General features: G+C 38.9%; 1 protein-coding gene across 2 annotated transcripts in view; it reads right to left on the bottom strand.

Moving 5' to 3' along the window:
* Window positions 1-21,516, bottom strand: part of tm9sf4 (transmembrane 9 superfamily protein member 4) — a 29,713-nt gene extending 8,197 nt beyond the window's left edge. The window contains exons 1-13 of one of the 2 annotated variants that reach the window (XM_042409047.1): window positions 21,451-21,516; window positions 13,740-13,850; window positions 12,341-12,440; window positions 12,003-12,159; window positions 11,609-11,753; window positions 9,581-9,704; window positions 9,382-9,503; window positions 8,914-9,025; window positions 5,329-5,399; window positions 4,585-4,717; window positions 1,138-1,219; window positions 941-1,016; window positions 672-755 (exon numbers count right to left, since the gene is read on the bottom strand). In XM_042409047.1, coding sequence (XP_042264981.1) covers window positions 672-755; window positions 941-1,016; window positions 1,138-1,219; window positions 4,585-4,717; window positions 5,329-5,399; window positions 8,914-9,025; window positions 9,382-9,503; window positions 9,581-9,704; window positions 11,609-11,753; window positions 12,003-12,159; window positions 12,341-12,440; window positions 13,740-13,850; window positions 21,451-21,468 — 1,335 coding nt within the window. In that variant the 5' untranslated portion in view covers window positions 21,469-21,516. Of the gene's footprint in view, window positions 1-671; window positions 756-940; window positions 1,017-1,137; window positions 1,220-4,584; window positions 4,718-5,328; window positions 5,400-8,913; window positions 9,026-9,381; window positions 9,504-9,580; window positions 9,705-11,608; window positions 11,754-12,002; window positions 12,160-12,340; window positions 12,441-13,739; window positions 13,851-14,201; window positions 14,226-21,450 lie in introns of those variants that run through there. The other variant, XM_042409048.1, reaches the window with a different exon arrangement.
* Between the last annotated feature and the right edge of the window lie 2,483 nt (window positions 21,517-23,999).

Genomic DNA, 23,999 nt, shown 5'->3' with positions numbered 1-23,999 from the left:
AGCAACGATTTGAAACAGCTGTTCTGTATTTTGATATGGTAAATAGCGAAGCTGCCTGTTTCATTACTTTATATTAATGTAATAAATATACAAATATCAATTAGATGGTGATCCGCATAAGAAATAAAGAAAAAGAAAAAAATTTGGTTATAATAGTCATCTGCTTATAGTGATCAATTTGACCCGACAGACGTGATCACTTTAAGTGGTTTCCACTGTACTATTTTAAGTACATTAATTTATATCACATTTTTGTCAGCACTTCCCAGCTGTATACTAACAATTGCTAGTATTGCTAAAATTGAAATGTACTCATTATGTGCTGATGAGCTCCTAGCTACTGTAGCAGCTGTAGTGACATTACGGGTGTGACTACAGGTCTGATGGTGCTCACTGAAACACAAAAACGGATTAAACAGCTTCCTGCAGCACAGTCCACTGTGCTGTAGCAATCTCATATGTAGTTTATACTGTCTCCCGACAGCAACCACATGCACACAAAAATGTATAATGTATAACCTATACAGCAGTGAAAATATTCAAGACCTTATAAATTATATTTAACACTCTTTAATGCCTTCTTTTTTGAGGGAACTGAATTTGATGCTTTTTAAGACTTTTCAAGACCTGCAGATACCTTGGTCTACATGCATGTGTGTCATGACACTTACCGCCCCAGAGGAATGTTCCCCCCAGATGAAACAGTTGAGGATGAAGCAGATTCCAAAAACCACTGCAGGATACAAAGTTGCTGTCTGCAGGGGAGACAAAACAAACACCACCTAAAGCTTGCTGTTCAAAGCAATACTAATTTACAAATACAGTAGACGCCTTTACATATAAAAAGTGTCTCCAAACAGACATTGGATGTGCAGTGTTGAATATACTAACTCTGAAGTGATAAGAAGTATCATTTATACAGAACTTATTACTGACTCACACAAAATGCTCCTTTCCTCCACCGATGGCCTTTCAGCGTGCGGTACAGTCTGCCAGCAAAGTAGCCACCAAATACACTGGAGGGGAAAAACACAGAGAGAGGAATAAGCAGTGTAACATTAAAGAAAACAGTACAACACAGTATTTAAACATATGTTACCTCTTAGTGAGGATCAGAGAAATGAGTATGGATCTTACCCCATGAACATGAACAGGAAGCATGCAGTAGTCATCAAGGCTCCTCTACTGGACGGAGACAACATGCCCAACATGGCAACAACTACATACACACACAGAGAGAAACCATAGCACTATTAGATGATTCCTATGTCTCAACTGAAAGCCACATGAACAATCCTTGGAGCTGATGCAGTATAAGGTAATGGATATTTACTTAAGTGCAATGCAACAGTATAAATGTCAAAGTAATGTTACTGTGCCCCAAATGCAGAAAATGTGAGATTGGGAACAAACCTAAACTTAATTTTATTATAATTTTGTAGTCTAACTTGATCAGCAATGCACACAGGAGGCGCAGTGGAGGCAATCTGAACCAGATGCTTCAACTAAGTAGATCACAGATGTTCAGTGTAATAATCAGCTGGAGCTGTCGCAGTTACCGCGGAACACATTCACGTCACACCCTCCACAGAGTCAAGTTGATCACTGCTTCACTGCTGAGTGAGTGGCTCAAGTAATAGTGATTATTCTTTCAGGCTTGACATAAAGAATGATGTGCCTGCCAAATGCCAACCAATAATCCTGCTGCAAAGTTGGTCTCTTAATGACAAAACTGGAGTAAAGATAGACATTCAGACTATAGAGGCTATAAAGAATAGACTACTACAGGAACAAATGCAATCGAAAAATTTACTGTATTGGTCTGAATATAAGACCTGTTTCATGGAAATACATCTGAAAGAGTGGGGTCATCTTACATTTAGGGTCTAGACAATTATGTGTTCACAACATCAGATATTCTTTTTGAATGGATAAAGTAGCTGTGTAAAACCGACTCCAACACTGAGTGTTGCATTATGAGTTGTTTGTAGTGTCTTAAAGTCTGTTTATAGTGAGTGTGTTAGAGTCAGTCAGCATTAAAAGTGTTTCATTATTCCAGTTTAACCTGCAGGAGTTTCTGAAGGCTTGTGTAACATGTTTTTCTGCCACGGAGGAAATAAATTCATGATAAGTGAGAACAAGTCCAAAGTATCTTCCACCATCTCTACTGTAGAAAAAAAATATGTCAAGCAAAATACCCCTGTCACAGATGATAAGAAGCTCAAAAATATAAACAGACAGACAGTCTTATAAATGCTAACTGCTGGAGAAAATCGTTTCTGACCATTTCAAAGAGCCTGGTAGGAGATTGTGTAAGTATGTAACTATACTATGATGTAAGTTATATTCAGAAAGTTTTTTTTCCAAAAACAAGTGTTATTATCTAGTCTTATAGTCAGAGTCACTTATAATCGGGCCAATACGGTATATTGGAACCAATTAATACATTTACCAATTAATAGTGGTTACCGCAATGGTTTGAATGGCCTTGATAATTTGTGCAGAAAAGAGAAAAATCAATAACCAGATAAAACAGAAAAATCCACTAATTGATCTGCTGCTGTTTGTGTTTCTTGACAAGACATCAGTCTAATATTTGAAGACTGCTCCCCACTGGCATAAGGTAACCAGTAGGTGACACAAACTGTACAATGTAGAATCTGGAAACTGTTCAGTCAATCCCAGCACTTCAACTCTAGTTACCAGAAATGATCAACAAACACAAACCGAGAGCACAGATCAGTGTGAAGTCATTCTGCCACATAGATGTGACCATTAAATTCACTACAAAATAGCCAGAGCAGCTAGCAACTTTTGCTTTACCTTTTTGACAAAAATTATAAAATAAATAAAAATATATATTTTTGTGTATATTGTAATAACTCAATGTTCACTATTTCACTAAAAAACAAAAATTCAAATTATTCCAAGCTGATCATAGGAATCTATTGAGCTAATCCTTTCTTTACTGCGTTATTGTGGATCCCACTGCTTTTCTTGGCAAGACATGCCCTGTATAGCATTCAAGTGCTAGGATTGGCCAGGCATCCATGCTCATACTAGTCTGCTATTTCCTAACTGTGTGTTCAGTGGATGTCTGGTGCTGAGTAATGTAAAATGTTAATTCAGAAGAACTACGAGTCAACAGTTAGAGTCAAGTCCAGAGACTGTATTATGTGCAGTGTTTTCCCCTAGGCTGACTGCTTTGACTCAGCAGCCACATATTTCCCCGTTCTCCATTTCTGTTTAGCGCCTGAAGGTTAGGCTAACCCATTGTTGCTAACTTTGGAGCTAAACCCCTTCACTTTTCCAAGAGGAGCTGCAGCATTTTTTAACTGACACACTGTAGTTTGTACTGTATATTTACTACCAGACTGACAACTTACTGCTAACCTTTTCATCTGCTCCACTCACATTCACTGTCACTTCTCTGCCACTCGCTCTCTCACTTAACCACTCACTCACCTGCTAGGCCACATTTTATGTACTGCCATATTCCTTAAAAGGAGCTATGCTACCAAGAGTTTCCTAGGCAACGACACAGAGGTTCACTCACGTTCCAGAGCAGCGCTGTTTAGAGGCTCCCAACACTATTGATTTCCTAATGAATGGATATTTGGTGTTATTTTTGGCATTTAAAAAAAGGTTTTTTTTGGCCTGGCGGCGGTTCTTAGTGGCCTGGCAGCCCGCCAGGCCTGTACAATTAAGGGGGAAACACTGATGTGTGGCTTGGAAAATAGCTATATGGGGCACTGAATTTTTCTTTCCTTCTTGTCAGATCTCTTTTCCCAGGACTGCTGCTGCTGCACTGGCCACAGCGCACCACAGGACAGATGGACATGTTACTATGGTCCACCATCAGCGTGCGGTGGCGCAGCTCCTCGGTACAGCAGCAGTCCCAAGAAAAAAGTTCTGACAAAGAAAGAAAAGGGCAACACTTAGAACTAATGTTTGCCATTACACAACACCAGACACCCACTGAACATACAATTAGGAAACAGCAGGTTAGCGGCACGAACATGGACCCCTGGCCAATCATAATGCTTGAATGGTATGCAGGGCGTGTCTTGCCAAGAAAAGCAGTGGGATCCATAATCTCTTCTTTACTGTACTCAGACCTAGATTGATAAAACACACAGATTTGACCAAGTTGCGAAACACACAAATCTGTTATTGAAACTGCTATCTTTCTTTTTTCTTTCTTATTAGCAAAGTGCAGAGTACAAAACAATCGAGCAGCAGCTTCTCAAACATCTCCAGTAGCAGGTCATATAAGCTGTCTTTAATCAACATTAATTCCCTGGTCAAAAATTGTGAGGAAGGATACTCCACTCTATAACTCATGTCTATTTCAGAGTGCACTTTTTCCCAGATACACTTCAAAGTCTTGAGCCAGCACCTGCAGTATTTGGATCAAAAAGATTATGAAATATAAGGTGTGCCAAAGTTTGTAGGCTACATCTGCTATTTCAATGTGTCAGATACATATTTTATCAACATTTAAATATAAATATCAGATTAAAGAACGCAGATGGGGGCCAAAAAACATCCCTACTGATGATACAACAAGAAAAACAAACTCACAGATGACAATGAGGATCATGCAAAAGAGCTGAATCCCTGAGCCCAGCAGGGAGCTGAGGATCATGGGATACTGAGGCGGCCTGAAGACGTCACCATGGACGTTTTTCCATCCTGATTCCTCCATGGTGTCCTCCTGGTTAAGTGGGAGAAAAATCTGGTCAAGTGCCTGGAGTATATTGATCTATTAAGCAAGAAGCTAAAGGTGATTAAGGTAAGACTAAAATCAGTACTCTAAACCAGCTGATTTGTTGTTAGGTATAGAGAGAAAGGGCTCTCCTAAGTTCTTATTTGGGTTTGGGTAAATCTGATAAGTTTGTCTGTTCTGTGGACAGTGGTGGAATTTACTACTGTCTAAGCATGGATGTCTGAGGTATGTGATTTGTTATCTGAATTATAAGGTTTTTGATAAAAATCCTGGAAGGTTCTGTATATGTCTTCTGAGCTATAGCATAATTTTCCCTGGGAGTTTTTAATAGCTGTGATTAGTGTTTCATTTCTTTTTCATTATTTTGTTTCAACTGGTTGGCAGCAAATTCAGTCTCATCTTTAGGATGTGAAATTGCATATTTTGATGCATAATATTTTTATTTCATTTTTTCTCAGTGGGGGAATCAGAAGTTATCCTAAATTCAACTGTATTCAAATCTATACAATGAAGATTTGTACAAAGACATTATATGCAACCTTTCCCCTAAGATTTTCTGAGACCAAGTAAATTGTCTTATCAGGTGTGTATTTCCTTACTATGTCATCCTCTCTGTTGTAGTTAGCGATGTCCTTCCGTAAGGTCCTGATAATGATCATACTGAGAATACCTGAGAGAGAAAAGGCAGGAAAAGAGAAGGATGTCAGTCAACTAGAAAGACAGAAATGTCTATCATATAGCACAAAATGTGCAGTTGCTCCATGTATGGTAATCTTTATTTAACTTCAACTTTATCATTATCCTGAAGGAAATTTGGTCTACAGCAAGCATCAAACACATCAAGTTACACAGAGACATATAAACATTGACAGTAACAAGCATAATAAATAAAAATCATGGAATAAACCATCAGCTCCAGTAAAAACAAAGACTGAAAAACGAAAGATGGTCACAGTACAAGATTTAATATTATGTACTGTGAGTTAAGTGCAAAATAAATTACAAAATCAATTGAGTAAAATGCTGGGCTCAGTACGTAAAACATAATAAATACAATACAAACATATATATGGATGTGCCAAAAGTTAAAAGTCCTTGTTTTAGGCATTCTGAAACGGTGGCCAGAGGGAAACTGCCTTCCCTGTACGCATACTGAAGTGGTCTAACCTTCCACCTGCTTCAGTATCTCCTGCTTGACCAGCTCCTCAAAGTTTTTCATCACCAGGGAGGTGAGAGCTACTGGTCTAAAATCATTCAGGACTTTGGGGCTTTTACTTTTTTGCCACAGGGACAATAATGGCATGTTTCCATACTTTAGGAACTCTTTCAATCAGCCCTGTCCTGTGATTCAAATGTCACTCACTTGAGCAGCACAGGACTTGAGCACTCAGCCACTAATGTTGTCTGGTTCCAAGCTTACTGACCTTAGTTTGTTTAAAAAGCTTTGCAACAGTAGATACATCAATTTTAAGAACAGAAGTGTCTCTAACTCTAAATCTAATTCTACCAAAGCAAAACACAAACAGCTATGTACAGGGTTGAGCACATGCAGGGGAATGCGCGCGCGTGTGTGTGTGTGTGTGTGTGTGTGTGTGTGTGTGTGTGTGTGTGTGTGTGTGTGTGTGTGTGTGTGTGTGTGTGTGTGTGTGTGTGTGTGTGTCAAGATGGCGACAGGGCCTGACGTGATGACGTCGTCAGTCTGTGATGCGGATGTGACTATGGGAGGAAGTCACGTCACGCGAGACCCGAATGGCGGAAGTATGACAGTGTCTTGGTTAGACAACAGCAAGATGGCGCCGCCTGGTGGTTGGCGTCTTGCGCTCACCCAATTCTGTGAAAAACTCATCCATCCGATGGCGTATAAGGAAAGATAGAGCAGTGCTGTATCTAATGTTATCTGACCATCAGACGGGTAAAAAGATGTTGGTGCGTGTATATGTGTGCACGTGTGTGTCTGTGTGTGTGTGTGTATTAATCGCAAGAGAGGGAGAAGAAGGAGGGAAAGCGATCGTGAGGGGAAGAGAAGCAGTTCCTTTGTCCACAGACAGCATGTGTACTGATGGCAGTCTGTAATGCACGTTATCTGGTTTCTGATCGACAAAGCAACTTACTTACTCACTCACGGTGGCACAAACACAGCAGTAGTCCCGAGCAGGACAAACACAAAACAGTCTAGTGTGGTGACCACAACTAAACAGGCAGCAAACTTAAAATACTCCTAAGAGTAAAGCAGGAAAAATGGACTCCGCAGTCCGTCAACTCACACAGCAAACAATAGCAATAGAGCTAAAAAGCTAAATGCTAAACAACAGCACTGATGCTAAAGAGAACACACAACTAACACTGCCTCTGCCCAGACGTATGCCTTTTACTTGGTCACTTCAGAAAGCGAGCAGGGTGTGTGAGAAGTCCGTCTTTCTGTCTGGTTCTGTCCGGCTCTGTCCTCGGCTCGGATGCAGACAGTGGCCATTCTCGCACAGTCGGCAAATGTTTAACGGCAGCTGGCTGATTTTCAGCGGCGTGGAGGAGAAAACAGCAGAGTCAACTAAGTGAAGAAGAGTGGGACAGAGAAGTTCCACGTCTTCCTAAAGAAACTTAGTTTCTCATTCCTGCAGGGGAATTTGAGGGTGCTGGTTGCAGCAGCGGCCTCTCTTGGATCCAGGAATGTGATCGGGTGAACATGGGCGAAGTCTCGTTTCATCCAGCGAGGGGAGTCTTCGGTGACGGAAAAATGTGCGTGGGGTACCTACGTTAGCGAAGCTGTCTCACAGGAGGACGATGTTCCTCCTTGCTCAGTTCACAATGACGGCGTATTTTTCAGGGCGTGCTCTGATTTGAAAGGGGCGGTGATGTCATGGCTGTGTCATCAGGACGCTCTGCTGTGCAGGAGCGTCTCCGCCAATGAGAGACTGTATGTTGACTGTTCCTTGCTGAGGTGTGAAAATTGCAAAGCATCACTGGAAATGGAGTTTGCAATGGACTCCCATTGTCTGTAAGCAGCATTTTGGCACTATTCCTTTGTCTCTGGGGAAACAAAGGAAAAAGCACCTCGTGGTCAGGCTTCAGTGGGTGCATGTAGGCCTTCTCTGTGTGACCTCGTGGTTTGAGGCCCAACAATTAGTTTGTTCATAAAATTTGTCTGAATAAAATCTCAAATAAAAACTATTTAATTCATCAGCCAGCTGCACATTAGCAGTATAACCATTCAAAGAGACTGTGTTGTTGTATTTATGCAGACCTGTCACTGATTTCATGCCATTCCAAACAGACTTAAGGTCATAGACATTGAATTTGGATTTGATGTTTTCCTTATATGCAAGTTTTGCCTAGTAGTGTGGCCTGCAATTTCAGCCCACACCACTTTTCTAATTTCAGCATAAGCAATTTTATCCCCACTTCTGAAAACAGCATTTTTTTCCTGAAGCAGTTTCAACTCCTTGGTGATCCACGGCTTGTTGTTTGGATAGAAGACAACTGCTTTTATTGGCATCACACTCTACACAAAAAGAGATATAGCTGCACACTAAATCTGTCAGTTCATCAATGTTATTAGATGATTTCTGAAAGATGGACCAGTCTGTGCAGTGAAAGCACCCCTGTGGGACCAGAGTGCTATCCTCACTCCACACCTGTACTTCAAGTGTCTGCACTTTATCCCTATGTAGCACAGTCCTATATGTGGGGGGCAGGTGCATCACATTGTGGTGCACCTGCCTTTATTCATTATTGCAGTTAAAAACATTAGGCTCACCACAGGGTGAATAAAGGTTTGCAAATTGATCCACTGAGAGAATATGCTATTGAAATCCAGGGAGAAAGTCCTTGATTGTAGTGGATCCTGTTTGTATGAGATTTGACAAACAATCCTAAGGCGAGGTTCAGCATGGTTGTCAGGAAAAGTAGGAATAATATCTCCATCTTCGACTTGGTCACGGTAAACACATTGTAAAAAAGCATTCACAAAAAACGGTACAGCAGGAGAACACTAGTTTAAAGCCTAGTGAACACTGGTTAACTAAACAATAATTTATAAGACACAGACAGACATGTGGACACCTGCTGCCAGTCGCCACAGGGGCAGCGCCTTTTTCTTGTGGTATATGGGTGCCCAATACTACTTCATTATGTTGATATGCACCTATAAGAGATTGAGCTGAGCAGGATCCGTCAACAATCGGACATACCAGACAGGAAGAAGACAACTACCACAGAGTTGACAATGGAGAACCAGTGAATCTGGACATCGCTCATGGTCAGGTACGTGTCCCATCGAGACGCCCACTTCACCTCGCTCTCCTGCACACATGACACAAGGGGCTCAGCATCTTTTATATAGCTTTAGTCATCCTGACAAACTGAAACAGCTGGAAAATATTAAATGCAACCAAGTTTCACATCAGTCTTGGGTGACTTGGTTAGGAATAGCTAGACCGATAAATTGGTCAAGCCAATATTTCGGCTCATATTAGCTTGTTGCAGATATATCTGAATCTATGTGTATATCAGATGATACCTAACAAGAAATTACAGAAATGGCAAACTAATATAATATAATATATAAATAATACACCCATTTTGGTTGTTATATAAAATGGTCTGACTCCTGGTCACAAGATGTTTCAAATAACAGAATCCGCAGAGCAGTCACTGACCTCCCAGTGAACAGAGTAGGTGAAGAGGACCTCATTCTCCTTGTTTGGATCAATCTCCTGAGGGGCAGAGCCACTGGCCTCAGGCAAGGTGCAAGTCTTGTCTTTTTCCACAGCCTTCAGATCTGAGAATGAATACAGAGTGAGTAACAGTAGACATAGACAACCTCCAGCTCCTCAAAGAGAGTGTGTTGACACCTACCATCTACTTTTACACTTTGGGGTACGACCTCAAATCGCACCACCCTGTAGTCGTGGATTTCTCCCTGCTCCAGCTTCTCCCTGTGAAAGTACAGGATGAAGGACAAGTGGTTGTGCAGATAAAACTGGGAGGGAGGGAGAGAAGAGAAAGACAAAGGTCAGTACACTTCATGTGGAAAGACCTCAAACATAAATGGTTTCATGTTTTTCTGCATTTCAATTTTTAAAATGTAAAAATAAAATCCAAAAACATGTTTTTGCCTGTTACTGAGTTATAATCCTCACATTTTTACACATGCATACACACACATACAAACACACACCCCTGCAGAGGGCCAGTAGTCAAGTGTATAAATCTGAGCTACGTTACATTAAAAACGTTTAATCTGTTATGTTGGTCAGTAAATGACAATATATTCTCATATAGGCAAAGGACTGTAAAATGCTTACAAATGAATGCAGTTTACTTTTTTAAATCAAATCAAAAAGCTGTGTACTCTCATACACTTTTCTCTGCTTTTATTCTGTTCATCAGACCATCTACCCATTTATGTTTCATGTTGCATTTCAGTGGACTAAGGACACAAGTAAATGGTTTGGTACTCAGTGCACTGGATCAAAAAAATAGTGCCACCTATTTATTTATTCAACCATGACTTGGTTGAATATTGACTCTGAATCGAATTGTGACATTGAGAATCTGAATTAAATAGAGAGATTCCTGAAGATTCCCAGCCCTTGCTGTAGGGATACACACTGTTCTCTGCAAATTAAAAGCATGAGAATGTGGAGATTAATTTGAAGAAAGAAAACATTTTTCAAGACAATCAATGAAGCGTGTATTTGCAGAGGCAAGGCACAGTGGAGCTGTCTCGTCCTCAGACAGATTTCATGAGGTGATAATATGGGCATTCAAAGTCAGCCCTGCAGTAAAACAACAGAGGTGGCTGTATTGGTGGGAGCATAGGAGGCTGGGAGTTACTAGTGAGACATGAAATACCATCAAGCAAGTCCAGTTTGAGTCTTAATCTGTGAATCTGAAGGCTAATATAAACAGTTGTTTATATTACAATATACTCACAAACAGGATTTTACAACTTAAAACTACCAAGTCATATATATTTAAACAGCAGAAATACCATAAAAAGTAAAAGTAAAGTAATCCACCAGGAATGTGCTCTTGCACATATGTGATTGGACAACATAGTGCGCCTTGCTAGGTAATATTGCATTTTGTTGCAAAAACTGAACCTGGTTAAACTTTTTTTGCCTGACAACCCTCAGTTTTTTTGCTGGAGTCATCTGCACTGGGACTCTCACCACACCGTCCAGTGTGTTTTTTCACACAGAGCTAATGTCTAAATGGGCCTTTATTGCCAGGACAGCTACTGTAGGTGACGACAGTATCATAAATATGTCTTCATATGATATGTACATGAGTCTACCACTGTGTTGTTACCTAGGAAACTACTGATAGCGTAACTCTGTTAAGGAATACGGCATTGCATAGTATGTTTGCGTAGCGAGTGGGAAAGAGCGAGCGGCAGGAAAGTGACGGTGGATGCGAGCTGAGCAGAGGAAAAGGTTAGTAGTAAGTTGTCAGTCTGGCAGTAAATGTACAGTACAGACTACAGTGTGTCAGTTAATAAATACTAAAAGGTCATGTCTGTTGTTTCCCCAAGTGCTGGAAAAGTGAAGGGGGTTAGCTCCAAAGTTAGCAACAATGGGTTAGCCTAACCCGAAGACACAAAACAGAAATAGAGAACAAAGAAATGTGTGACTGCTGAGCTCACTGTGCACTCTGTCCCGTTACAGCTCCACGCGCGACTAATCGATTAGTTGAAGATTATGTACGATTTCAGTCGACCAAGATTTTCTTTGGTTGACTACAGCCCTAATTTTTCCAAGACCTGATTTGTTTTGTATGCAACATTTCTAATTCCACTCTTCTGACCATCTGTGTACCTATATTCTCCACTTCTTTCCACCTCTAAACAATATAATGAGGATAGAGAAATTTAATCCTTACCTTGTTGTTGTCAACAAAGCCCAGTCTGTAGCCATGTTCAAACTGTATATCTTTCACAACGTCTTTCCTCTGCTCCTCTTCTCCTCCTGCCTCTCTGTTGGGGTAAAACTCTAATCTGGTGGCAACTGGCAGGTTATCTGCAATACTGAGAGGCACAGGGAGGTGTTCAATTAATTTTTGTTTACATATTGAACATTAAGAAAAATCTAAGTATTAGAGACCTAGGTTATATCAAAGACATGTTTGTGAACAGGAAAAAAAACTATAATCTTCCAACTGCATTATTAGCTGCTACAAAATATTACTTAAAAGTAAATGAATGCATGATGATGTACATAGCAACAGGTCAAGATAAGGATTTTAAAGTATACAACAGCAAGGAAGGGATGCTCACAGGTGAACATAATACTCTTCCTGTATTCGCTCAGCAACCAGCTTGCTCTCTTCTATGCTGAGCTTTTTCTTGTTGCACACCATCTCACATTTCTTGTCCTTATTCATCTCTACATTGTAGAGGGTATTCACAATACGGTCCCCACGTAACACCTCACCTACAAAAAAGAATTACAAAAATTAAAATATATATCAAAAAACACACTTTTTAAAGTAGTATCATGTAAGATTACATTTCCTGATTAGGATGATGTCAAATTAAGAGAAACATTTAGAGAAATTTCTCAGACCACATTCTGCAAATGTAAGGAGTAGAGAAGGCGGTGACAGTCCACTTACCCAGGTTCTCTCCCTTGTAGAAAACAGAATCTGGCATACAGTAAGGCAGGGAGTAGTATTCATAAGGAAGTTGGGTTCGGGAGCTGGTCAGCTTCACTGCCTGAAAAACAAATGATGTTACTGACTGACTAATTTAGAGCGATATGCAAAACTGTCTTGACAACTTGGTCTAGTTAACACTGGACACGGCACTTTGTCTGTGGGCTTTCTAACCATGATCAGTAGGACCAATGTTTATAACAGAGTCACTTCCTGCCAGCCACCTCCATGAGACAAGCTCTACAGCCCACAAAAATATTAGGTGCATGGTTCAACCCATGGCTGCCCAAAGGCAACTACAGTCTCTAAAAGTGTTTCACATATAACCTGTTTGGTTTGTTTGAGCTAGTATGGTCTCACTCCGGTCTGGACTGACACCCACATTTTCAGCTGGTCTCAGTCCAAACCAGAGTTCCACCAATCTGACTCTGGCATGGTTTGTTTGTGGTGTGAAAGCAAAACGGACCATCCAAAGGACTTGTGATGAATTCAAGGGCTTCACTACTATAGAAAGCAGAGTAAGATGTCATGTCCTGGCTAGCCTCTGTAACTCAGTGCAATCTCTTATTCAGCATTTATTTCATTGGTCTTTAGGAGAAATTTAAACATGTTCCTGGGGACCAATCGGCTCCACTACAGCACTTGCTATCAGAAGCTGTCAAGCTTAGATGTTTAATCCAAAATGGGCTTATAGGATATTCTGTTCGTCAGTCCACAAAAAACTGAAATATTGAACAAACAAGAATACACAAATGTGTCTAAACATATGGCGTGAACAACACATACTACTGAGAAAAAGTTCCAAGGTTGGATTTGTAATTTTTTATGTTACTAAAAATGTTAATGGGATTTTGAATGAGGTTTTCTTACTCCTGGAACAGAACCTGGAAGTTCCGGTTTCACTTGGGCTCTCTATTAAATCCATCATCTGATCATGGGAACTGTATAAGTGAGCTATAAGTGAGCTACATAGCTATGCAAGATCATTTGGTAGACATGGTGAAATCAAGTATGTGAGTGCAGGGATTTTCCCTTATCTATTAGAAAGAGTTCAAACAGAAGTGTGTTGTGCTGACCCACACAGATCCGTGTAGCATTGACCAAAACTATCCAATCACTTGTCAACTTTGTACTAAGCTCTTGGTTTGTTTGTAATAAATCAGAGTGAACATGAAACAGACCAAAACTAAAAGGCAACAATGTCTCAATTTTCTTTCCTTTGTCTAAAAGAAACTACATGTGTGAAAGCAACCTGACACCCATGTTTTTGTTGTGCGAGGTGGACACCTACATAAATATGGGAAGAAAAAGTCCACACAGAGCCAAGGACATTCATGGTGTAAGGTAACCATGTTCTTACCTTAATATCTACTGTTTCACCCTCATGGAAGTCTCGGGGAGCGACTCCAGGAACATAGAAGGGCCGCACTATAGGCAACAAGGACAGCAGCAGCAAGGCCCACCACGTCTCCTGCAACACAGACATAGCAAAATATTTTAACATACAGACACACACACACACACACACACACACACACACACACACACACACACACACACACACACACAGAATAGGCACATCTATTTACTTTAGACTGATAACAAATGCACATGATTTGTAACAGTGGTACTGACCTGCAAGCTATAAAAGAAAGAGAAGAAGGAAAGTTGCTGCGCACTGACTGCAGAGTGTGCGGCAAATCTCTTTCATGAGATGCCTTCAGGCGAAAACCTAAAACTACTTCCTAACAATTTCCTTCCATACCGTAACTCTATACACACAACCATGTCAAAGCTTATAAATAACAGGTTTTTGCCTCACCTGTAGTGTCCTTTTGTGAGGAAGGTTAAGATGCCTGGCTGTCCTCTAGCATTAAACCAAAAGTAACATTACATTGACTTTCACAGGAACATTATCAGGGCTTTCACATTTTGGGATGTACTTTGCATTGCAAATGGATAAATTTTTAGTACAATACTACAGAAATGAAGGGGGATCCTTTCAAGCCAATAAACATCAGCAAACTATCTTAAAGATGGCCGCTTGATACTGTCGCCCCTGCCCTCTCCCCCTCTTTTTTTGCAAAAACTACCTACCAACTATTTGTAATACAAAATTTTGGTCCTTCATAAGTACCTCAGCATCCTGATGTCTAAAAATGCTGCATACTAGATCTACTAAATCAACAAATATCCACCTAAACAGCGACAACGAGCCTCCCTGTGGTGGACTTGAAGACACTAGCAGTGAGTTAGCAGTCATGATTGCAGCAGCTATAGAGAAACAACGCTTCTTCATTGAATCCCAGTTCTCCAGCCTGAACGAAAAGCTTGATGATATCAAGGCCAACCTGGCCACCTGTACTAAGGATATACAGAAACTCCATGTGGAGTGGAAACGCTCCCTATCTATAAATATTCTAGAGAAAATTGGTAGTATTTATGTGCGAATTGCAGTGATTAAAACTATTATCTCTGGTTGTAAATTAGCCTTTATTTCTGTTTACGCCCCTAACAAATTTGACCAAGAATTTTTTTATAACCTATGTGGGATACTTTCAGAACTCCAGGATTTTACTTTAATCTTAGGAGGGGATATGAATGCTGCCTTAGACCCTAAATTAGATCGCTCAGTCTTATAGGATCATCGTTCTCATTCTCAAATATCAGCTTCAACCTCTTTGTCACATATGATATCAGAATTTAATTTACTAGATGCATATAGAGTGGTTAACCCTTCAGCTAGGCAGTATAGCTTTTTCTCCAATAGACATAGATCCTACTCATGCATTGACTAGCCTATATTTTTATCCTCAGGAGTCTCTGAAATATATGATGCAACAATGCTTCCCTCTCCTTTGGCTGACCACTCTATCCTATAGGTTAAACTTATTTTATTAAATCCACCCGCTAAAGCATCGCACTGGTGATTCAACACCACTCTTTTGAAAAATACTGATTATTGTAAATATTTCAGGTGTGAACTTGACAAATTTGTGTCTGAGAACACTGGTACTGTGGATGATCCTCGGATATTTTGGTACACGTTAAAGGGGTGCATTAGGAACATTACCATCTTAATAAAGCTCGATTTAGTAAGATTCATGAATTGGAATCAAAGCTTTTTGAATTGGAAAAGCAACTGTTAACATTATGTGAGATTGGCAACCAAGATATTCAGGTAACGCGCATAGAATTAGATTCTCTTCTTAGACGTAGAGCCAAATTTCTCATTCATAAAACTAGAAGAAATTATTATTTTAACGGCTCCAGACCTAGTCATCTTCTTGCTCAGAGATTGAGATATGATGACAAATTCTCCACTATTTCCGCTATCAAGTCCAGTCACTTGTATAATATTGTTTCTAAACCCGAGGAAATAAATAGTGAATTTAGAAATTTTTATGCAACGTTGTACTCTTCAGAAGTTACCCTAGACAGAGATAGAAGTGATCTTTTTTTTCAGAACCTAAATCTCCCAACCTTAAATCAGGAGGAATCTGATCAACTACAGGCCCCTATTTCCCTTGAGGAACTCGAAAATGCCACACAACTAATGAAAAAGGGCAAATCACCAGGTTGGGAGGGTATTCCTCCTGAAGTTTAGCCTACCTGGTGTTTTGGGACCGCTTAGGTAAATTTATGTTACAGATGATCACTACTTCTATTGATACAGGATTTTTTAATAGTGATACTAACTCTGCCATTCTCACTGTTCTTTTAAAACCAAACAAAGATGCCACCCTTGTGTACTAATACCACACTGTAAAAGTACTCTGTTACAAGTAAAAGTCCTGCATTGAAAATGTTAAGAAAAAGTATGTCAGTATTATCACAGAAATGTAATTAAAGTATTTAAAGTAAAAGTACTAAATGCAGAAAAATGTCCCCTGTGACTGTTATGCTAATATATATGTAATAGCATTCTATTTTTATTACACAGACATTAATGTAATAGCAGGATTTTACTGTTATAGCTGGTTGACGTGGAGGTCTTTTGAAATATTTTGTATCCAACTGCAACTAATGATTATTTTCATTATGGATTAATCTGCTGATTATTTTCTCCATTAATCGATTCTTTGGTTTTTAAAAATTCTCAAGTGAGAGAAATACAAGTGCTCTAAACGATTATCAAAATAGTTGCCAATTTATTGTAGGTGTGCAACAGCACAGCAAGACTGATCCTGTCTGTACCTTTAACTCTCACATACACTCACCTACGTCAGCCCCCCGAGAAAAGTTATGTTTCTCTTTATGGGGTCAGATTGGGGTCAGTGTGTGTCTGTTTGTAAATCAGAGGTTACCAAACGGACAGACAACCCAGATCCCAGAGCTGGGAGGTGGAAAATGATTTCTATAGCATATTTTATGATCGACTTTCAATCATTTACATGTTTTTTCTTTAGGGATCTAAGTTAGAAACGGAACATTTACTTTGATCTGCATGAAGGGAAGCGTTCCCTCCAAAGGCAGCCACTTTGCCTCCACATTTTTTACAAATTGGATATCCGTCGTCGAGGACAATCCTACGTTTGTTTTTGCAATATGCAAAATATTCCCACGCTGCTAATTTCAACTTATTTTTGGGGGGATAGAGATTGGTGGTATCAGTTTCACTTCTCTCTGCCATATTTGTGTGTATGACAGGCAGTCAAGGCACAGGTGAGATTTTCCATTCGGTTGTATTTTTTTTCTTTTTTACAAAACTGGTAATAAGCAAATGTATGTATGCTCATACCATGGTATACTGTAAAACCGGGATTCTGATGCAACCCTACTCAGAATACAGTGTGGTCCCTGTGAAAGGTTGTCTGTTAAGATTCTCAGTCATCCAGGTCATGGTTTATCTAAAAGTGCTAAGTCAAAAACAACTGGACATGTGGTAAGAGCCTGTGGAAACTGAGGGAGATACAGGGTTACAAATCTGAGATGGGAGCACAACTGTTGTCCAGGTGATTCAGCAGTGGAAGCTTTAAGGCAAATAGCCAAAGAAAAACCCTCACATGAAACCCAGGCTAGTATTTGCCAGAGGGCACGTGGGAGACAGAGTTCTCCACATGCCCTCTGAGAAACTGGCTTAGGGAGAAGATTTATTTTTCAGCAAGACAACGATCCCTAACATAAAGCCAAAGCAACACACAAAGTGGCTTGATCACAATAATGTTAATGTTCTGCAGTGGCTGAGTCAGAGTCCAATCCAGACTTTAAATGGACTTGTACATGGTTAAATGTCTCTGATCCAAAGCACTTTACTATTTGCAATTTTACACACACACACACACACACACACACACACACAAACACACACACACACACACACACACCTACTTATCATGGAAAGGATTGGCATAACATAAATTGGTGTGTCTTCAGTGTCTTGACTTCATCATGTGGACAGGATGAGCCAACCCTTGACCACCTGCTCTACCTGTTGCCACAATTTGTGGCAGGATTGACATATTATGATGCAAATGAGCCAAATACAGGTCTGTCTTATGGATTTCAAAAACTGTTTATCTCACACCTTCCTTCAGTTTAACTCAAAAAAATCAGAAGTTATTATCATAGGCTCAGCAGCTCCTCCAGGGTCTAACATGACCAATGGCCCGGGGCCAGTAAAAGTTTATGCAGGGCAAGTTGATTGGCCAGTCACTGGCCCAGCCAATCAGAGTCATGGGTATACAGTTTAGGACTAGGAGGGGACATTTCTCCTCGTTTGAGAACTTGAAATGGCATTAATGGAGTTAATAGAGGAAATAACTAGCTGTATTAATAACAATAAGTATGTGGTGGGAGTATTTATAGATAAAAAAAACATTTGATACAATTGATCACAAAATATTACTTAATAAAATGTAAAGGTATGGTATCAGAGTGGTGTGCTGAATTAGCTGATAAGTTATGGGACACAGACAACAATTTGTGCAGATTGGTGACTACATATTAACATATTTGGAGATTACTTGGGTAGTCCCAAAGGGGTCAGTATAAGGCCCTAAACTGTTTGTTCTGTATATTAATGACAGATGTAAGGTATCAAGTCTATTGAAATTCATTTTATTTGAAGACAACACAAATATTTTTTGTTCTGGGAAGAATTTACAGTAGCTTTTGGAGTTGATCACAGAATTTAAGACTGCACAAAAATTTTACAAAGCAAGAAATAATCTACTTCCTGGCAACAAACAAACTAATAAACAAACATACAAACATATAAAGTATTCTCCAACAGAGAGGGTGGGTACAATTTAAGAGGAACATTTAATTTTAAAACATTGTGTTCATACCAATCTCAAAAGTATATTTATTTCAAATTGTGGGATGAATTTGTGGAATGAGTTATAGGGAGAACTTAAGGGATGCAGAAGTATGAATCAATTCAAAAAGAGGTAACAAAAATTTGTTTTTGAGAGATATAGGGATGAGGAGGGTGCGTTGCTTCTCTCATGACTGAGACACTCGTGGTGGATGCTGTTATTGTTGTTTTTGTTGTTGTTGATCATCAGATAAATGTATGTGGGTGTGTGATAAACACAAAGTATAAGTATAAAGAAATTATAAGTATTAACTTCCTCCTGCTCCTTGTCAGACATGGTATTTTTTGGTTTGTTTACTAAGAGTTTGTTGCTTATGTTAAATTCAATTGGTTATTATTGTTTATTTTTTGTTTTTATTCGTGTTTGTTTTTTATACGCTTCAAAATAAAGTTTAGCTATCAAATCAAAAATTAATAGTAAAGTTAGGCTTTGCTATCAGCTTCCTGACTCATTTTAAAAAAGAAGAGAAAAAGAGAGTGAGAGGGCATGAGCAAGAGAGAGAAAGAAAAAAGACAGACAGAGAGAGAGAGAGAGAGAGAGAGAGAGAGAGAGAGAGAGAGAGAGAGAGAGAGAGAGAGAGAGAGAGAGAGAGAGAGAGAGAGAGAGAGATAGCCTAGGTGTTTGAGCGAGGAGAGGGAGCAGTGGTAGAGAAAACAAAGCTGTTATTTTCTGATTGTTTTACAGCGGTTACCTTCTCAAGCAAAAATAACCATCAACACTCAACAGATGATTTACTGTGGAGACAGATGCTCTTAGTTTGTTTCATTTTCCTCCTCTGCATTTCTCCTTTTCATTCATTCATTAATTAAAGTTCAACTCCATGTCTGTAGTGGACAGGTGGCTTGCGGAAGCAGACAGAAGGAGCTTTGAATGAACATGTGCACACAAACAAATGCCATTATGTTCTTTCTCCCGCTGTTCTATCTTAACGAGTACATTTCTGCAGATCTCTCAGCATCGTCTCAGTTCTTGACACAAGAGTTCATTATAAATGTCATCCATACTCGCTGAAATGTTATTATCATAAATTCTGTTCTCCCTGTGTATTCTATACTCTTTGGCTTTCCACAAAATATTGAGAAACCATACACCATTCATTTACTGATCAAATGTGCGCCTAATTTTATATTTTGAATATTTTTCTAATATATCAACATAACATATCCATAACTAACCCAAAACAAGCAAATCTGAAAGGGAACTTCACTGTCATATGTATATACAATGAATAAATCACCAAAATTATGGAAAAGTTTTGGCTGTGAGGCCAGTGAAAATATACAAGGGGCCAGTAAAACGCTGATCTACTGGCCAAGTGGGCCTGTATGGAAAAATGTTACATTGGACACTGTCCTCATTTAGTCACACCTAAGGTCCTTATCTTCGAAATTCAACATTCATTCAACACTAGCTTCATTACAGAAATCTGTGTCCCATTTGATAATAGGCTCAATTTTGATCACCAAGTGAACTCCAATCCTGCTTCTTGCATTCACAGAATTGCAAATTTTTTTCTTTTTTAAAATCTGCATAGCATTTGGATTACATCCCAATTGGATTACTGTAACTCTCTGCATTCCTGTTTGAGTCAGTACAGCTGATCAAAACTTCAGCTGGTTCAGAATGCCACAGAAGATTACAAATAATCTCAATTTTAGCATCTCTACATTGGTTGCCTGTACATTTAGGATGTTAATGCTCAACTATACGGTATGCATGGTTCCTGACTTCATATCAGGCAAGTTAGCTTTTTATCTTCATTTAAACCTCTTCTGAAAACATATTTTTTTCATTGCATTTTCTTAACATGTTTTATTTGTTGTCTTTACTGCATCTGTTGTATTTATTTAATTTGTTTAATTGCTCCTTATTTTAATCTTAATTACTTGTATTTTGCTGCGCTTTACATCTTTCGATTTTATGTCTTTAGTAAAGCACACAGTGACTGGACTGTGCTATATAAATAAAGTTATTATTATTATCATCATTACTATTATTATTTTTATTATTATTATTATATGAGACAACCAGGGTGTGTTTACTAATACTGACTCGAAGAACATTATAGAGTCATTTTCTGTTGTTCATTGTCAAACGCCTCAGTATGATTATGAGATCCAATACTGGGAAACAATAAATAATAATGAAGTCCCAGGTGAGAGTTATGGTATGGCAGTGACGGAAGTTACCGAGCATGGCTTCTGACTTACACGCCACACAGTACTTAATCAGACAGCACCAGCACAGGCAGAGAAACTACAATGACAATTTTTAAGTAAGTTACGTTGTGTTTATGTCTTGTGCTGCGGTCATCCTGACATCTTAGAGAGCTGTTAACTGACGCTGCCTGACAGAGGTGCTAACTGCTAATGCTATGCCAAAGTTCTGCTAGCTGATTTCCCTTAGCGGTACAGGAAATGTCAGTCTAACAACGGAGTACATGGCTGTTTGTACTCCGCCAGCACAGTCTAATAAACCAGAAAAACGACACAAATCAGTTTTATGAGACACAGCTCACTACCAATCAAGCTAGGTATAGGTTAGCTACCTACTAGGTAGTTAGCCAGATCGTCAACATTCAAAAAGCAGCGAACTCCTCTAAAACCGGAGCTGGTTACCGTTAAAATGCTGTTTATCGAATAAGGTAGACCTCTACCCTGCTGCAGTTACAGCATTGTGCCTGACTTATCTTGGAAAGGACAATATGGGCGATGTGTAGTTTGAAGAAAAAGAGTTCGTTTCTCCACTTACCATAACCGCGGCCGCCATTTTGAATACGTGTCATTCGTGACGTCAGGAAAGTACTGTGTGTTTTTCAATTAATCAATTTCTTTTTTATTCGACACACCCAGCAATGTTGCACTACTGAACAGCTGAGTAAATGATGACTTCCACCATGATAAACGACTGCTAATATAAACAAACATTAAGAGGTTTAAGAAAGGGTTTGTGGTATTTTATCCCATCTGCCTTTTGCGTAGTGTGAATTTTGTAAGCCCACTTGTTTAACCATCATATACCATCGTTTTAAATCATTAGGATTGCCTCCACCTTCATTCATAAAAGTTGGTTTACCTTAATTAACCTATATACAAGCAAACTAATGAAATTAATGTTTTCCAAAATATTAAATATTTCGTGCTCTTATGTACACAGTCGGTAATCGTTTTTAAAACATTTTATTGAAAATTTTTCACCACACTTGCATTTAACCAAGCAGCTAACACAACATGCAATGGGTTTTATATTGATAAAGAAAAACACAAAAAGATTTGTAACCCTGTGAATATACAGTGCTGGGCATTGATTCTATATCATACATCACTTCTCTATATAAGCGTTTCATGGCAAAATATTTGGGATATTGTTGCTCACAGTTCTCTCTAAATGGATGATACCAAGTCTGCCACATAAAATCTTAAATGACAATATTTCCATTGAAAATTTGAAATTTTGGTCAATAACACACATTGCAACCATGTGAGTCAAAATAGTGAACATGAAATTATTATCATATGATTAATGAATATTTCAGTGAAAATCATAACATACCAATATGGACATAATGCGGTGATAATTATTGCATCATTCATTTTCTCCATATCACCCACACTATGATTTCAACATTCACCGATTGTGCAAGAAATGTTTTGCTATTCCCAACAATGTAAGAAACACATTGTTCAAACAATGTAGAATAAAAATAGAATCTTGAGTCCTTCACTAAAATAAGATAGAAAAAGCTTTTACTTTCAAAGATGATTACATTTGAAATACAATGATGTCAGAGCAGTACTATTTGCACAAATAAATTAATTTTCCAAACAGAAAAATGAAGGCCAAACGATGTGAAAATCTCTATGTATTGCTTTTCCCAAATAAAGGCTAAATATTTAATGGGGCAAAATAATCAACAAGCACTATCAGTTAATATGATTTCACATCAAAGACCCTCTTCCTAAATACTTGCATTTCATTGTGTACACCTGTGTATATATACAGAGCATATTGAATGTTCTGAAAGCAAAAGAAAACAACCACTGCATAAGGCACAAAGACTGGGTAATGCTCAAACAAGCCACAGCGTAATGGAAAACATCTATGAAATATAAATAGAAGATTTAAGCATAATCCACCATATATCTTGCACTTTCCATTTCCACAGTACCTGCTTACTTTTCACAACAGAAAACACTTTGTCAGAAGGGGAATGGACAATTTGCTTGCTGAACTGATGACAGTAACACAGTATTATAAGAGCCAAACACTGCAAACATTTCACTGTGAACATCTGTGTTGTGGTTATACCCTCCTTTGATGGATGCACAATGTGTGCTGGAGCATAACAGCTAAACCCATTCTTTTCCAGTCACTGCTTTCAGGTGGCCTACAATTGTTTGTTTGTGAATATGGCCATCTATGTTTTTACTTGCATAAAATTATATTTTTGTGTGTGAGACAGTCATGCTTCAATGTACAGTATTGCCTGCTACATACATATCATCTAGAAGACCTTCAAATGTTTTAGGGACTGTACAAAAGTTATAGTGTGGATCAGGGCAGAAAAATGGGGGGGGGGGGGATTATTTTTCTTTTTGTTTAGGATAGGGTAGATTTTTTTTACAGCACTAGGAAGGGCTTGATATTTTCCAAAAATTGTGTTTTATTTCAGCCTTCCCCTGTAAATTCATTAGTAGCATCACAGTCTTGCTGTCCTTGGTCTTGGCAGCATAAGGGTTTATCCAAGCACACTTGATTTTCCATCACATGCACACAGAAGAGTTCTGCACAGGTCCAGTTTTGCAAACCTTTACACATCTGCACCTACAAGGCACAGTAATGCAGCTGACCTGTTACCCACAATTACTTTCAGATGGAGATACTTTCAGGAAGTCAAGTCACATGTTTCTGTGTAAAATGATGTGAAGCATTCTTTTGTGTGTCACTTTTAGAGACTGCTGATACTAACACACATACAGTATCTGTCTGCACATATCATGCTCTGGTCATTACTTTGTACGTCTAGTGATTTGCAAGACTACTGCTGATGTGCATCCCAATGATTTATGGTGACTGTTGTGATGATAAATGTTGAGTACAGCTAATGCAGCTGTAGTCATAGTAGTCTATGACTAAACCTTCAGAAAATCATCAGACATCAATCAACATCTATTTTGCTGAGCTGCTGACCTAAGTATGAGGTAGGATTGTGTTGTAATAATATCAAAAATAGTAATAATAATTATTTTATTGTATTTGCATATTGCTTTTCTTAATCTCAACTGTGGTTATAAACGTTC

Source organism: Thunnus maccoyii, chromosome 4, assembly GCF_910596095.1.
Source record: "Thunnus maccoyii chromosome 4, fThuMac1.1, whole genome shotgun sequence".
NCBI classification, from domain to species: Eukaryota; Metazoa; Chordata; class Actinopteri; order Scombriformes; family Scombridae; genus Thunnus; species Thunnus maccoyii.
The sequence above is the reverse complement of the archived record's forward strand: the minus strand, read 5'-3'. Positions and strand labels throughout refer to the sequence as shown.